The sequence below is a fragment of the Brassica napus genome, chromosome C4 (assembly GCF_020379485.1).
Source record: "Brassica napus cultivar Da-Ae chromosome C4, Da-Ae, whole genome shotgun sequence".
NCBI classification, from domain to species: Eukaryota; Viridiplantae; Streptophyta; class Magnoliopsida; order Brassicales; family Brassicaceae; genus Brassica; species Brassica napus.
This window is the reverse complement of record NC_063447.1, coordinates 14,662,980-14,680,832: the sequence shown is the minus strand read 5'-3', so window position 1 is coordinate 14,680,832 and position 17,853 is coordinate 14,662,980. Positions and strand designations below refer to the sequence as shown.

The 17,853-nt window shown below is 38.3% G+C and overlaps 2 protein-coding genes across 2 annotated transcripts; one reads left to right on the top strand and one right to left on the bottom strand.

Moving 5' to 3' along the window:
• Positions 1-267: 267 nt before the first annotated feature.
• Positions 268-6,171, bottom strand: LOC125585363 (shaggy-related protein kinase iota-like). Its single transcript, XM_048754292.1, has 4 exons — positions 5,954-6,171; positions 5,401-5,493; positions 5,201-5,260; positions 268-5,105 (listed from the first exon to the last, which is right to left on the bottom strand). The coding sequence occupies exons 1-4, from the start codon at positions 6,065-6,067 to the stop codon at positions 5,067-5,069; spliced, it is 306 nt and encodes a 101-aa protein (XP_048610249.1). The 5' UTR covers positions 6,068-6,171; the 3' UTR covers positions 268-5,066.
• On the top strand, positions 3,041-4,024 carry LOC125585813. The gene has a single exon (XM_048755507.1). It carries the CDS (start codon positions 3,041-3,043, stop codon positions 4,022-4,024), a length of 984 nt encoding a protein of 327 aa, XP_048611464.1.
• Positions 6,172-17,853: the final 11,682 nt, after the last annotated feature.

Genomic DNA, 17,853 nt, shown 5'->3' with positions numbered 1-17,853 from the left:
ATGATAAAGAACATCTGGGAAAGTTTGAAGCAAGAAGTGACATAGGGATGTTCCTAAGATAATCAATGAACAGTTCAGCCTACCATGTGTTTAATCAGCGTACCAAGTTTGTTGGTGACAATGTTAACGTCGTCTTTGATGATAGCATTGGATTCTATGAGGCTCGAGTAACACATACAATAGATGGTGTAACGCCAAGTTCTTCTAGACAAGCTAAAAATGAAGCTGAAAATGAAGTGAAAGATGAGTCTGAAGAAGACAACGAACCTGAGATGACCAAGGTCGATCTTGATCAAGGAAAACTACACAAAAACCACTCCTCGTCAGATGTGATTGGCGGACTGTATGATGAAAGAGTTACAAGAAAGAAACAAATCAACTTCAAAGAGATGGTCAAGTTGGCGTGTTTCATGGTGAAAATGAATGAAGTGGAATGCTTTGTGTCACTTATTGAGCCCAAGAACATTCAGGAAGCATTAGATGATGAATTCTGGACTGAATCGATGCACCTGGAACTTCAGCAGTTTGAACGACTCCAAGTGTGGGTATTGGTACCAAGACCAAAGAACGTAAACATCTTTGGAACCAAGTGGATTCACAAGAACAAGACTGATGAGGAAGGGAACGTCATTCAAAACAAGTCGCGATTAGTTGGACAGGGATACTCTCAGATTGAAGGAGTAGACTTTGATGAAACCTTCGCTCCAGTTGCGAGACTTGAATCAATACGACTACTGTTTGGTATGGCTTGCAACCTGAGAATCAAACTCTATCAGATGGATGTCAAGAGTGCCTTTCTAAACGGTGTATTAAAAGAAGAAGTCTACGTAACACAACCAAAAGGGTTTGAGGATCCACATTTTCTGGATCACGTCTACAAACTCAAGAAAGCTCTTTATGGATTGAAACAAGCTCCACGAGCTTTGTATGATCGTCTGACGGAGTTCCTGGTACAAGCTGGTTTTCAAAGAGGTGGTGTGGACAAGACTCTGTTCATCGGAGAAGATGGAAATGATATGCTGATCATTCAAGTTTACGTGGATGATATCATTTTCGGAGGAACGTCTAAGCAAATGGTTGATGACTTCGTGAAGACTATGACAAAGGAGTTTGAAATGAGTATGGTTGGCGAACTGAGCTATTTCCTCGGACTTCAGATCAAACAACTAACCGATGGAATCACAGTGTCACAGAGTACCTACGCCAAAAATCTCATCATACGATTTGAAATGCAGACAAGTAAGACTGCAAAAACACCTATGAGCTCAACAACCAAACTTTCCAAAGATAGCGATGGGAAACCAGTTGATGAGAAACTCTACTGAGCCATGATTGGAAGTCTTCTTTACCTCACGGCAAGTCGTCCTGATCTATGCCTCAGTGTGGGGATTTGTGCTTGCTATCAAGCTAAGCCGAAGGAGTCTCACATGAACGTATTATCAAATACGTGAAAGGCACCCTTGACTTTGGTCTTCATTATACATTTGAGACTAATGTGAATCTTGCAGGTTTTTGTGATGCTGATTGGGCATGTTGCTTAGATGACAGACATAGCACATCAGGTGGTTGTTTTTTCTTAGGAAACAACATGGTCTCATGGCATAGCAAGAAACAAAACTGTGTCTCTCTTTCCACAGCAGAAGCTGAGTACATTTCACTAGGAAGCTGTTGCACTCAACTCCTTTGGATGCGACAAATGCTTGTTGACTACGGTATCACCTCTGCTCCCATGCTTGTTCATTGTGATAACATGAGTGCTATAAATCTCTCTAAAAATCCAGTTCAGCGTTCACGTACTAAACACGTGGATATAAGACATCACTTTGTGAGAGAGTTGGTGGAAATGAGGATTGTGATTTTAGAGCATGTCCCAACAGAGAAACAACTTGCGGATCTCTTTACCAAACCACTGGATTACAACACCTTTATGGGTCTTAGAAAGGCGTTGGGAATCATGGAACTCTGATTAAGTCCTGAAGAAGGGGGAAGAGTCACTGTAAAAATGCTGGACTCTATGCTTCGATGCGACCCCCTCACTAACACCTTGAGTCAACAAGTTCTACTGTGTAAGTTCTGTCACCTGACTCTTGTTATCTCGCTTTTCTGATTCACTGGTGAAGGGCACTCATCTTGAACTGAGATGTTATCCCATTTCACGTTTGAGCCATTGATCACTGCCTGGATTGAATGAGGAAAAACATAAGGGGATGAGTGTTACATAAGAGGAAATGTGGGTCACGCAAAAGTTACAAAGGTAAGGCTCATATGTAACGTCATGAAAGAGGTATGTGACTCAAAAAAAAAAAAAAAGGAAGGCCCGGAATGATAGATACTCGTTTTGGAGCTGGGTGTTACCCCACTTTGTCTCTGATTTCGATCACTGTCTTGACTGGGCAGGTATGTTACCAATCTCTTGGGATACATGTTTCGGAGCAGGGTGTTACCCCACTTTGTCTCTGGATTCCATCTCTTTCCTAGAATTAGAATTGTGTATTGATTGCCTGTTGATAAAACGTGAATGTCTGTGAGTTGGAGAGACAGACACACAAGAAGCCTAACGTGTGTTTCCAGACCATACAGCTGAGTGCGAAAACAGAGTTGGGTTGACTGAATGAACACAGCAGAATCTCGTTTGTGACAGCTACTCGGCTGAGAAATAGCTACAGACTTGGGTTGACTCATTGATTTCAATAAAAACTGTTTTGGTAGCTAGATGTGTGGTGAAATCGTTCTTCAGTGACTATAACCCTGAGATGCAGGCATCATACCCATCGATGTCTATGTGTATAAGGCTGGCTATCATCACAATTCTCATGACTTCCGTACTCTCATACGAATGTAAGTGATGTCTGTGCTCCTGGTTACATGCATGAGTTACACATAAGTTCTATTGCATCACACACAGTGTATTATTTGCGATTATTTTATATGAGCCGAGTTACTTTATTTGGGGCTAATGTTTTAAATTGAGTGAAATTAGGTCATCGGTTGTGTCACTCTCAAAAACAGTTTCCGACACATCTCACTCCCAAATCGAAACATGCAACCCACCCGAAGATGCTCCCGATTGTCTGAGAGAGGAACATCTACTCCGGCTCCCTCCGCCGCTGGTCCTTTCGGATCTTCCCGCAAACAAATCCGGAAGCAACAGCGAGAGATCACTCCGCCGCCGTCTTCTCCGCATGCTGCATATACGTCTTCCTCATCTACCGACGACGAGGTTGAAGCCTTTCAACCCAAAGAGTCGCGTTATCAAGCAAGCCGTGCTATCTTCCAAGCACGAAATCAAGAGAACCCCGAGATGCTTTGTTCCAACATCACTCCGTTCTCGAGTCGCTTCGTCACGAGCAATTCGGCTGAGAGGTATGAAAAATTGGCTCCACGTGAGTTTGTGATTCAACAAAGGTTAGATGTGAATGATGAGAACTTGTTTGATGTGAAACGGGTGGTAGTTAGGTCGGGTTTGATCTACACTCTGATTGATAGTGATTTGTTTCACCCTAATGTGGTGAAAGAGTTTATTGCCAATTTGGGTGCTGCTGAGGATAGAGGAAATGGTGTTGCTGTGTTTCTTCGTGGATCTATGGTTGATTTCTCGCCTAGCCAGATTAATGCTTTGTATCTGGTTCCGGGATTTGAAGAAGATCATGACTACTTGGCCGCAGACATTGATCGAGTGTGCTCGTTTTTGATGGATAATCGTGTGCAGCGTTGGGAAGCCATGAGCTCCAAGTATCTGACCCCGACGAATCAAGTCCTTTACAAGCTAGTGTGCTCAAATTGGATTCCCACCACCAACTACATGTCAATGAACCAGGAACGACTCAAGTTTCTCTACATGATTCATCATCACAGAAGCTTTGACTTTGGTCAGATGGTCTACGATCAAATCATCATCTTTGCAGCTAACATCAACACTGACAGGTCTCAGAGGATCATTTTCCCAACATTGATTCATCAAGTTATTGACTATCAACGTACAGTGCTGTCATTTGAAGATGTTGAGGAGTATACCGGGTTATGAAGCTGGTTGTCAAAGACAAAAAGGCAGGCAGAGGGCAAGGGGCTGACTCAAGATCCGTGGATCTTCTGGCTGACATTGAGCGAACCATAGCTGATCTTAAAAGCATTCGGATTCGCTTGAGGAGTAAGGGTGTAGTACTTGTTGAACCTTTTTTCTTGAATTCTATGAGTTTCTGACCTTATGTTTTTATCTTAATGTGCATCTACTCAGGGGGAGAATATCCACAGTATCCTCGTCAAACCCCACAGGATGAGGAGGAAGATGAAGTGGAACTGGATAGTGAAGAGAGTGAGAGTTTCTAATGAGTGAATCTATTGTTTCTTACTCTATGCACTATGTACTGAACCTAGATGTTGTAGTCTGCATCGTACTATTGTTTTTGCTTCCGTTTGCTTGTGTGATATGAAACTCTTAATTTCTTAAGTGTGTGGTGTTTCCGCTTTCTCGTATCTTGTGGTATGATGGTAGACTAATCCTTATGCTTGATATGGAAGATTGTCTTGTGTGTTGAGCTTTGTTGCAACAGGTTGAGTAGGTTGTCACATTCAGATAAAAAGGGGGAGAATGTAAGCTCAAGAATTGTGAGCTTGTTCGTTCTGAGCCAAGAGTGTGTTACACATGGTGATGAGTGTGTAACATAGTACGTTAAATTTGTTACGGCGTGATGACGTGTCACAAACTTATGGAAGTAGAAGATATTGCTTTGGCGCGAAGCAAAGAAGATCTTCTGTTGGCGATATTTTAGGAAGTAGAATATTGTCTTTCACGGGTACTTAACGAGGGAACCTAGAAGTGTTTTTGGTCAAGCGTTAAGAGAGTAAAAGCTAGAGCAAGAGGTTTGTTCTTGTCGGCTACAGAAATCGAGTGAAAGGTTTTCAGCTTGGGTTTCTGTAATTTAGAGATTAGAAATTGGTCTGTCGCTAGTCGTGTGTGACTGAGCATAAACCGGATTAAACAGATCTAGGAGGATTGTTTAAAATATTTCTAATATACAAGAATGTGTTCTTGAAATACTTGTGTACGGTTCATATCTATGTGTCTCTTAACTTTCAACTGAATCTCTAGTTTCCAAGCACTTTGCCTAGAAATGGTAAGTTAATTGATTTTAATCAGAAAAGGAAAGAAGAAACTATTTTCCACCAAATGGTTGCAGTGAGTGGACAAGCACATAGGTACCTGGAATACAATTCCAAATGATCCTGTTCCAACAACCCGTTCTGCCATGTAACTAATGGTCTGTAAAGAGACAAGAAGGAAAACATAAGTTAGTAGGGGCTCCTACTTTAAGTTTAGGCAACCTCACACATGATGGTGTGCCCCCAAATCATGAGCAGTATAGCTCATATAAAGATTGAGCAAAGAAAGGGAAACCAAACCTGTTTAGGTTCGCCGTTTTTGCCTCCGATGGTAGTAGAAATGATGTGACCGGTAACAGCATCATTGCCCTCTATAACAGCAGCAGACATATCCTGCAAAATCAGACCATTAATATATTATTTCAGGCAGGCGCTAAACTACTCTTGTCAACAAAGAACAAAGGAAACTGGTGACACATAGGTGCTTTCTACTGACCAGAAGCTATCTTATATAGAAACAAAACCCAGAGAAAAGATTTGCAGACTAATTGTTAAAGATGAGGATGTGAACCATTTCGTAAAAAAAGAAGAAGACACAATCTTTAGACACCATGGAACAAGTATCGGAATGAAGAACACAAGAAGACAAAAAGAGAGTTCAGAATCAATTCAGAGTCCAAAAAACAAAGAACGGGACAAGAACCATATACTTATTATTACAAGAACATTCCAAAACCTGTCAGGAACACGAACACAAAACCCGAGCTAGATCTAAAGCCACCAAATTAACATTTGAAATGCATTTGTTTATCAAACACATACGTAAAGGATCAAACAGAGAAAGAAAGGAAACCTTGTCTGTATCCATATCAGGACGACGTTTCAAAGCATCTCCGTCGCGCAGCTGCGGCGGCGGCTGCGGAGCTAGACACGGAGGCTGATGACCCAATGGTATGGAGGATGTCATGTGCTCTCTCTCTCTCTCTCTCTCTCTAGTAGCCCCACTGAAGAGTGAAGACTCTTTTTTCTTCTTGTGTCCAAGTAAACACTTCAGTTATCGTTCAAAGATAAAAGGATGGCCCACGCGTTAATATAGCGGGTAACCATCACCTTTCAATTAGAGCACTAGTTTAAAGTACTCTCATCAGTTACATAAGCACTAGTGAAGAGCAAACTGAAAAATCTAATTAATTTCCCTTTATTATTATATACTTCCCTTAAATAATAAATAAACTCATTTGCTTAGTTCAACTAATCGTGGAAGTTAATATTGTTACAGAATCAGAAAAACATAAATGCTAATGATAACATCTTTCATTTTTTGAGTAATAATACCATTTGCATACTTTTAGATTTTGATATACATCTTTTACTGAACTGGAAACAAAAAGAGCATCATCAAACTCATGGCTAACCATAGATTAAAGTTCATGAAACACCAATTTTAAGTGTCAAATCTTATGTCATCAAACTCATGGCTAACCATAGATTAAAGTTCAGTTCAGTTATGCAGTTTTCAGGTTTCCTTTCTGGTGCTCTATATTTCAAAAACATAAATTACAAAAGAACCAAAAAAAAAGTCAATTAGTAGTAGAGGACATATAAAGAAGGGCAAAAGAAGCAGTGTCACATGGAACATGTGGAGTGTTATTGCAACAAAATCTCTGTTAACATGAGCTGCACATCACTTCAAAATCTCTGTTCTTTGGTGGGATTGTTGGCAGTGTACGCTTTAACCAGGAATCTGAAGGAGCTTTTGGTAACGGTGGTGGTGGAACAATATGATAAGTGTAACGATGGTGAAGCCTGGTACTTTCAAGATTCCTTGTGTTTCTCTGCAACTTGGCTTCAAGATCAATCTTCTCCTTTGTAAACTCCACTACCACATTGGATTCTTGCAGTGCAGCAATAGCTTGATCAGTACATTCTTCAGTGAAACCCTCATCTCTTATGACACTTTGGGTGGTTTGAGGCTGCGAGATATATATAGCTTCTTCACCGGGTCCAATCAAGTTCTGCACTTCTTCTGTAAGTAAAGATTGCTCCATGGACTCTTCTTGTACCTTCTTGTCTACTGAATGCACAGTATCTACATACAGAGTTTTCTCGGCAACAGGAGCCTCGAAAGAAGGTTTCCATCCATGTACGTGAAGTGGAAGAGCTTTCAACTTTTTCCTTTGCTTCTGGACAAGAAGTTACTGCTAAAGACCCACATTGTGCAACTGAACCACTTAGTTATCGTAAACCAGGTGGAGTGTATCGAATGTTCATGCAATATCAACTGTAAACTCTTAAATAATCAGTTTCAGAAAAAAAAAAAAAAGCTCTTAAGTAATCAAAACCACATTTTTCTTTGGCCTACAATCAAAACGAGACATGTAACAGATTCCTTTTTTTTTTTCCCAAAAAGTTATAATATATCAAAACTAGTTTATCCCTCGAAGTTTACTGAGCATGTTCTTTAACACACACACACACACAATATAGAGTTGATAATATATATAGTCGATATTCAATTTGAGAAGGTTCATTCGAATTTATGAAGATAGATTATTTTGCCTCATGCGAGATACACTACAAGAAAACAGCGGCATACTAAGGGAAAAAATCGTCGGTATGTCGTCGGAATAAGGCTATTCCGACGACATACCGACGAAAAAAGTCCTCGGAAATAACTCCTCGGAAATTCATTTTTCCTCGGAAATCCCTCGAAAATTTCCGACGGAATTCCGAGGAACTGAATTTCCGAGGAAACTCCGAGGACCACTAGATCGTCGGAAAGTTCCTCGGAATATACCGAGGGAGGACTTCCTCGGTATATTCTGAGGAAATTTCCGATGGTCCAGTCCTCGGAAGTTCCGACGAAATCTTCCTCGGAAGTTCCGACGAAATCTTCCTCGGAAGTTCCGACGAAATCTTCCTCGGAATTTGCATCGGGAATTTCCGAGGAACGTGGTCAGGAACGCATTCCCTCGGAAAATTCCGAGTAACATTCCCTCGGATTTTTTTTTTAAAATTCCGACGACTTATTCCGAGGAAAAGGTCGTCGGAAATTTCCGAGGGTGCTTTTCCTCGGAATTTCGAAAAAAAAGAAAAAATTTTTAATTTTTTTTTTTTAAATTAAAATTTGTGAAATTTAAATTCGAAAATATAAAATTAAAATTAAAACTGAAAACATATTAGATAATTCAAAGTTTTACAAATAAAAATAAAACATTCTGAGTTTTGGTAAAAAAAAAAAAACTACGGGTCTTGAATGTTCGGGAACACCTCGTTCGGGTACATCCTCTTCATCATTTCCATCATCTGCTCGTTCAGCCTCTTCTGTGTCTCATAGCCCGCCTGTTGAGCTGCCATCTTGGTCTCCAACGCAGATATCCGATCATCCTTGTCCTTCAGCTGAGCCGTAAGAACTTCTGGATCAACATATGGCGGTGGTGCAGAAGAAGGAGCAGCCGACCGGGAGCGACGACCGAAACCGACCAAACGTCCCTTCTTCTTTGGAACCGACTGAAATATAAATAGCCAAATTTAAATAATATAAATTGATGATAAAATAAAAATCAAGAAATAAATAAATTGAACTTTAAAAAAAAAACTTACCGATTCAACGATTTCGTTGATTCGAAACCGGGACAAGTTGGTCAAAGCCGTCGAAGCGTCATCCTCGGTTTGAAGCTGAGACACTTCGTCTACCACCTGAGTTTGGACCAGGTCGACCACGTCCCTCACAAGACCGTCATCAATCTGGCCGGTCTTCTTGTTGGTATACGCCCTCCTCATTAGGGCGAGATCATCAACCGGCTCGCCATCATTTTCTTCCGCCTTGAAAAAAAACATAAATTAAAGAAACATTAGAAATTAGAAGAAATGCACAATAAATTAAAATTCCGAAACTCAAATAATTGAAGAAAAAGCGGTTGAACTTACCATGTGATCTCCCAGAGTGGCAATAGATTGAGCACCCAAGTTATGCTTGTAGATGTCCTTCCCTTTACGGTCGCTCCTGCGGTTGGTGGAGTTGGTGGAAGAAGTTTCTTTCGTCTCTTCCTTATCCCAATGCGCACACAACTCATTTGGGACCTTTTAATAATAAAAAAAAGAAAATAGTTTAATAAATAAAAAATAGTTTAATAAATTAAAAAATTGTTTAATAAATTAAATTGAACCTTATTGATTTCCCACTTCTTCTTCCACTCGTGGATCTGCTTCCCATAGTTGTCCATAACTTTATGGACGAAGTGGTGATAGATAAAGAGCGTCTCATCGGAATTCCAGTTGAACTCTTGCTGAAAAAAAAACACAATTAGTAGAAAATTTATATTAAAGATTAAAAATATAAGTAAAAAATTAGAATACTTACCGCAAACTGACGAAACCACAGATGCTGCTTGTCGGTAGGGAAGTGAGTGAAAGTCGGATGTCCCCTGTCGAGGGCCGAGTACATCATACGGTTGATCCATGCGCTGATCTCGTTCCCGGATCGGTTGAACCTAATAAAAAGAACAAACGGTTAATAATGAATCCAAATTTAAAGAAAAAAAATATGTTTAATTACCATGTTTGACCCCGTCCATGTGGATACGGAGTGAGATAGGGAAGATGGTCACGACCGGGCTGTTGAACCAACTCCGCAACACTCATCACTCCCGGAGAACCCGGAGGAGCAGGAGCGGATGCAGCAGCGGGAGCGAGAGGAGCAGGAGCGGGTGCAGCAGAGGGAGATGTATGGTAGGAGCTGTGGGGCGAAGGGGAATCCTGAAAATGGCTGGAATCCCGAGACTGGCTCCCCGTACCACCACGACCACGACGCTGTCGAGGCCGGGTCTGATCATCATGAGACCTGTAAATTAAAAATTATATATTTAATAAATATAGAAATATATAAATTAATTTTTTTTTAAAAAAAAATTTCCAAATGTTTAATAAATATATTAAAATAGTTCTAATAAACAAAAAATAGTTTTAATAAATAAAAAATAGTTTAATAATTACAAAAAATAGTTTTAATAATATTAAAAATGTTTAATAAATATAGAAATTTATATAATATATATATATATATATATTTTTTTAAAAACAATATCCCAAATAATAGTTTTTAATCACAAAAGAAGTTTTATAGATATTAAAAATGTTTAATAAATATATAAAAATAGTTCTAATAAATAAAAAATAGTTTTAATATATAAAAAATAGTTTAATAATTACAAAAAATAGTTTTAATAATATATATATATATATATATATATATATATATATATTTTAAATCCCAAATAATAGTTTTTAATCACAAAAAAAGTTTTATAGATATTAAAAATGTTTTGTAAAATCCAAAAAATTGAATTTATATACAAAAAACATTTTGTAAAATCCAAAAAATCAAATTTATATACAAAAATCGTTTTGTAAAATACAAAAATCGATTTTATATACAAAAATCGATTTTATAAATACAAAAAATTAAAAAAATTATAAAAAAATTCTAAATCAATTCAACAAAACAAATTATTCAACCAAATCACAATTCTAAACCTATTATACAACCAAATCACAATCCTAACCAATCACCCTAACAAAAATCTATCAAAACTACACAAAAGCCTAACAAATAGAACCTAAGAGAGTGGGATAGGTTCCTTACATGATTTGTGTAAGAGAAGGGGGAAATCGCCGGAGATATCGTCGGATTTCAGTGGAAATCGCCGGAGGAATCGCGCAGAGGAAGAAGAGAGAAATGGGGAAGAAGAAGCGGCTCGTGGTTATAAAACCTAGGGTCCGACGGATACTATCCGTCGGAATTCCGTCGGAATTCTAATTTCAATTTTCGCAAAATATTTGCCCGATTAAATGAAAATATTCCGAGGAAATTCCGACGGATAGTAAAATATCCGTCGGAATTCCGTCGGAATATTCCGAGGAAATACCGAGGAAGTAGTGTTTGGGGTTTCAAAACATCAATTTTTTTTTGCTGTATTTCATTTCTTATACAATTGTAATGCATACCATTGAGGATTATTTGTATAGATGAGCATAAACCGTGAAATAACAAATTTCAATACGAATTGAAAGTATTGCCTTTACCGTTCATTAAAGTGTATAAGTGTTTCTCTTATGTTGTGGGGATTTCGTTCATACAATCGGAAAAGTGTTTATTATAGGGTAAGGAACAAATTTTTGGCTTCATAATCAGTCTAAGACACTTAATAAGGGTTATATAAGTGTTATTCAAACCTCAAAACGTTGTTTTTGGTTTAAAACCCCTATTTCCTCGGAATATTTGAGGGAATTCCGAGGAAACCCTTATCTTCCTAGGAATTCCGTCGGAATATTCCGAGGAAATTCCGAGGAAGTAGTGTTTGGGGTTTCAAAACATCAATTTTTTTTGCCGTATTTCATTTCTTATACAATTGTAATGCATACCATTGAGGATTATTTGTATAGATGAGCATAAACCATGAAATAACAAATTTCAAAACGAATTGAAAGTATTCCCTTTACCGTTCATTAAAGTGTATAAGTGTTTCTCTTTTGTTGTGGGGATTTCGTTCATACAATCGGAAAAGTGTTTATTATAGGGTAAGGAACAAATTTTTGACTTCATAATCAGTCTAAGACACTTAATAAGGGTTATATAAGTGTTATTCAAACCTCAAAACGTTGTTTTCGGTTTAAAACCCCTATTTCCTCGGAATTTCCTCGGAATATTTGAGGGAATTCCGAAGAAACCCTTATCTTCCTCGGAATTCCGTCGGAATATTCCGAGGAAATTCCGAGGAAGTAGTGTTTGGGGTTTCAAAACATCAATTTTTTTTGCCGTATTTAATTTCTTATACAATTGTAATGCATACCATTGAGGATTCTTTGTATAGATGAGCATAAACCATGAAATAACAAATTTCAAAAAGAATTGAAAGTATTCCCTTTACCGTTCATTAAAGTGTATAAGTGTTTCTCTTATGTTGTGGGGATTTCGTTCATACAATCGGAAAAGTGTTTATTATAGGGTAAGGAACAAATTTTTGACTTCATAATCAATCTAAGACACTTAATAAGGGTTATATAAGTGTTATCCAAACCGCAAAACGTTGTTTTCGGTTTAAAACCCCTATTTCCTCGGAATTCCGTCGGAATATTCCGAGGAAATTCCGAGGAAGTAGTGTTTGGGGTTTCAAAACATCAATTTTTTTTGCCGTATTTCATTTCTTATACAATTGTAATGCATACCATTGAGGATTCTTTGTATAGATGAGCATAAACCATGAAATAACAAATTTCAAAACGAATTGAAAGTATTCCCTTTACCGTTCATTAAAGTGTATAAGTGTTTCTCTTATGTTGTGGGGATTTCGTTCATACAATCGGAAAAGTGTTTATTATAAGGTAAGAAACAAATTTTTGACTTCATAATCAGTCTAAGACACTTAATAAGGGTTATATAAGTGTTATTCAAACTTCAAAACGTTGTTTTCGGTTTAAAACCCCTATTTCCTCGGAATTTCCTCGGAATATTCCGAGGGAATTCCGAGGAAAAACAAATTCCTCGGTATTTCTTTTAAAAAAAAAAAATCAACGGTAGTCTGTTTCCGAGTCGTCATCAGCAGATGAATCTGAATCTGGATCTTGGTGAAACTCTCCAATCACTGGTTCATCATCTACGTGAACGACGGCTTCCTCTCCGAAGTCGGTTAAATCGACTACAAGGCCAACTCCAGCTAAATCTTCTGCTGCACTTAAGTTGCCGGATGTGCTTGGTTGTAGTGGGTCTTCCAGCTCAGAACTTCCCTGAACTCGGCCTCTCGGGTTGAGTCTTGTAACAGTAACTCATGGATCATCTCTGTTCCTTACCCGGGGGTACTTGATATAACAAACCTGTAACATTTAGAAAATTATTAGTAAAATTATAAATTAATACACATGATGATGAATCATTTTGAATAATTAACATTTAATTACCTGATCGGCCTGAGAAGCAAGAATGAAAGGATCATAATATTGCAGCTTTTGCCTCTACTGATGTAACACCAAATGCATCTGTTCTCACACCTCGATCTGGATTGTTGTCGTGCCAATCACAATAGAAAACAATACAGCGCAATCCAACCATGCCCAAATACTTGATTTCCAAAATCTCATGTATGTGTCCATAGTATACATCATCTCCTGATGCAGAACAAACGCCAGCATCATAAGTCGTACTCGAACGTCTCCTCTTCTGAGTTGTGAATGCATATCCTCGAGTACAAAATCTCGGATATGACTTCACAACAAAGTTTGGTCCAACGACCATCTCACGTATCCAATCGTCAAATGTTTCACCTCTGGCCAAACCAGCAGACACCTATTAATAGCACATATACATATATTATATCAATAAATGTGAATTAGTATAAATATGAGATAAAATATATTTTAATTTGTTTAAAGCACTCACATAAGTAAACATCCATCCAGTAAATTCTCTCTGCTTCATTTCTTCTAGTTCGTCCTCTGTGGCGTATCTATACTCGAACCGCTTTTCTGCCATGAAAATCCTGTATATGATGAAAATAATGTAATTAATTAAGATTTAAATTTCAACTTGTTAAAATAAAAATTTGTAAGCTAATTTATTTAACTCTCATATTGAAGAACGTCTTCGCAGTTGGTGAGCAAATATGTTTGCAAATGACTGCGCTCCTGCTCAGTAAGTCGACGGTCCTTTGGTTTTCCGCTAAGTCGTCCAACGTCTGTGAAAATGTCTGGAACCGTAACATGATATGTTTCCCGTTCGCCTCTATCATCATGCCGAGCAGGTCTTCTGTTTTTGGTCTGAACTTCTGTTGGAAAGTAGTACTCGGCAAAGTTTGAAGTTTCTTGATTGATCATCTGTGCGACTATAGAACCTTCCACCCTACTTAAATTTGTCACCATCTTCTTCAAATGGAACATATACAGCTCATATAGATACATCCATCTATACTGCACAGGATCACCAAGTTCCAATTCTCTTGCCAGGTGAATAACAAGATGCTCCATAACATCAAAAAATGAGGGAGGAAATATCTTCTCAAGGTTGCACTGAATCACGGCTATGTTAGTCTTCAAATTTTCAATACCTTCAAGAGTCACTGATCTCGTGCATAAATCGCGGAAGAAACCACTTATCCCTGCAATTGCTTCATGAACATTTTGTGGTAATAGTTCATTGAAGGCGAACGGAAGGAGGCACTGCATCATTACATGGCAATCGTGGCTTTTCAAGCCAGTAAACTTTCCTTCCTTTCTGTCGATACAGTTACGCAAATTTGATGCGTAACCGTCTGAAAATTCCACATCGTTTGAAATCCAATCAAAGAACGCATCTTTTCCCTCTGCATCAAGTCGGTATATGGGAAAAGGAGCCCTACCATTCTCATCAACATGAAGTTCTGAACGAGCACATATATCGACTAAATCCAGTCTTGACTTCAAATTATCCTTTGTTTTACCTTGAACATTAAGGATCGTGTTCATGAGATTGTCAAAAAAGTTCTTCTCAATATGCATGAAACCTAAATTATGCCTTAGCAGATGATCCTCCCAGTATGGCAGATCCCAGAAAATACTTTTTTTGTGCCAGTTATGTAGTTCTCCAACAGCATCTACCGGAAAACGCTCATGTCCACCGACGTCTGGCGTCCTTTCTGCACCAAAATCTCTTAGTTGTATCTTCAAATCTTTCCCACAAATTTTCGGAGGTAGACTGTCAAACACCCTCTTGTTCTTCGTAAAAAAATTCCTACTCCTACGATATGGATGATCAGGTGGTATGAATCTCCTGTGACAGTCAAACCAACACGTTTTCCCTCCGTGTTTTAGTTGGAAAGCATCAGTGTTATCTTGACAATATGGACATGATAGCCTTCCATGCGTTGTCCATCCAGACAACATACCATATGCTGGAAAATCACTTATTGTCCACATTAGTACTGCCCGCATTTGAAAGTTTTCTTTACACGAAACATCGTATGTTTCAGCACCTTGAGCCCATAGTTGTTGTAACTCGTATATTAGTGGCTGAAGAAACACATCAAGTGATCTCTTAGGATGCTCTGGTCCGGGAACGAGAATCGAGAGAAACAAAAACTCTCGTCGCAAGCACAAGTTTGGGGGTAGGTTGTATGGTGTAAGAATGAGGGGCCATAGAGAATACTGTCTTCCACTCTTGCCAAACGGACTGAAACCATCAGTACATAATCCAAGGTAGATATTTCTTCTCTCATACGCAAAGTCGGGATACTTTGATTGGAAATGCTTCCACGCTTTTGCATCTGAATGATGTCTGATCTCACCATCTGTTGAGTGCTCCGCATTCCATCTCATTGGTTGCGCTGTGCGTTCAGACAGATACAACCTATGCAACCTTTCCGTCAAAGGCAAATACCACATCCTTTTATATGGCACTGGAACTCTTCCACTCGTATCTTTATAACGAGGCTTTCCACAAAATTTGCATGTAACCCGCTGTTCATCCGCCCTCCAATAAATCATGCAGTTGTCGCTGCATACATCTATTACCTGATACGATAAACCAAGACCAGCTACGAGTTTCTGAACCTCGTAGTATGAACCAGGAGCTACATTATCCTCGGGTAGAATACCTTTTACAAAATCAGCAATCGCATCCACACAGTCTTCAGCCAAATTATAATCTGTTTTAATGCCCATCAATCTTGTAGCAGATGATAAAGCTGAATGACCATCTCTGCAACCTTCGTACAATGGTTGCTTTCCAGCATCCAACATATCATAAAATCTCCTAGCTTGTGCATTGGGTAAATCTTCCCCTCTAAAATGATCATTTACCATCTGCCAGTACCTACACCATAATCTACATCCGTTCTAATTGGTTCTTCTAATCTAACTGCTGGCTGAGGTTCGCTAGTACTACCATGTTCATAATCAGTTTCCCCATGATGATACCAAATTTTGTAACTTCGTGTAAACCCACTCAAATATAGATGAGTCCAAACATCCCACTCTTTAATAACCTTTCTATTTTTACAATTAGAGCAAGGACATCTTAACATACCTGTTTTTGCTTCCGGTTGTCGGTGAACTAACCCCATGAATTCGGTTATACCTCGTTGGTATTCTTCCGTAAGCAATCTCGTGTTCGGATCCAAATGAGGTCGATCGATCCAAGAACGAAAATAATTTGAAGAAGACATGTTTTTTATGAATCAAATTCGTGTGTAAAGAAAGTAAGAGGGAGGATGAAGATATGGAGTGAATGAAGAGGAAGAGGGGTGCTTGTATTTATATTTGAAATCCTGCCGACAGACCGAGGAAATTCTGACGGAATTCCGACGCCAACGGCTAGTTCGTCGGAATTTCTTCGGAATTTTTAAAATCCCCCAACGGCTCTCTAACGTCTATAATATTTCCTCGGAATTCATCGGTTTTTTTGAGGAATACGTTTTTCCTCGGTATTCCATAAGAATATTCCGACGGATTTGTATTTCCTCGGAATTCCGTCGGTATATTCCGAGGAAATTCCGAGGAAACCAAATTTTGTGTTTCCTCGGAAATTCTTCGGGATATTCCGAGGATTTCATTTTCCGTCGGAATGTCCATCAGAATACCGCTGTTTTTTTGTAGTGATATATGGGTTATATAGTTATGTTTAAAGCTTAAATTTATTCCAAGATAATAGAAGGGACTAGATAAAGATTCATTCGGCGCACTATATCACTTTCAAAGGGAGACAAGACAGGTGTGCCAATCGTATAGCTAATAAAACCTCTTTATATGAAATTTCTTATGCAATTCTTGATTTTAGTACTATTCATTTGGATCATCGGATGATTCTGATGGGTTGCGAGAAGGAGAATGTGAGAAAATAAGAAATTCTTCTAGATTAAGAAAAAACGAATGACAACTCCTCGATTACTCGTTTGGATATATTGCATGGCGATTATAAATCTCGTTTTCAACTAACTTTTTATTTTGCTATTATAGTAGAACATGAATATGACGTTAAAAAGAAATTATAATATGATTAGTGCAATGCAAACGATAAAACTATACTGAGGTAGAATAATACTGATAATAGGATCCGATACTACATCAAATAAATATTGCCATTGGTCGTAACTTTCAATAATAAAAAGATAATGCACATATTGTGCTTATTACGTCTGCATAGATACGTTCGGAGTAGTAGTTAAAACCAAGGAAACTAACTAGTGAGCAAGAAATATCTCATTTGGGTAAAAGATTAGCAGCCTTCTCCACCACCACAACCTCCTCCACCACCACAACCGCCTCCATCGCCACAACCGCAGCCACCAATGCAACCGGAATCTTTCTTCTTTTTCTTCTCTTTGGAGCAAGTAAAAACCGCCATGAATACAAGCGTTAAAGATAGAAGAATCACGAAGATCAACAAACCATCTCTTAAAGCAGTAGTTTCTTTCATGTCGACCTAGCTGATGAAGAAACCTCTCTTTTCTTTAATAATCTTTTTCTTATATTAATAATCTTCTTACTACTCTTGAAACATATTTGACCTTCCATGACACTATAAAGAGGATCAACTTTGAATTTCTCACACCAAAAATTATTTTCAATAATTGCGCTAGTAACCATTAAGGTAATGTATTTAATTCAGTTCTGCAGTCTTCAGGTTTACTTTCTCAGCTTTACATTTCAGAAACATAATTACAAAAGAACAAAAAAAAGGTCTATTACTAGTAGTAGATAACATATAAAGAAGGGCAAAAGAAACAG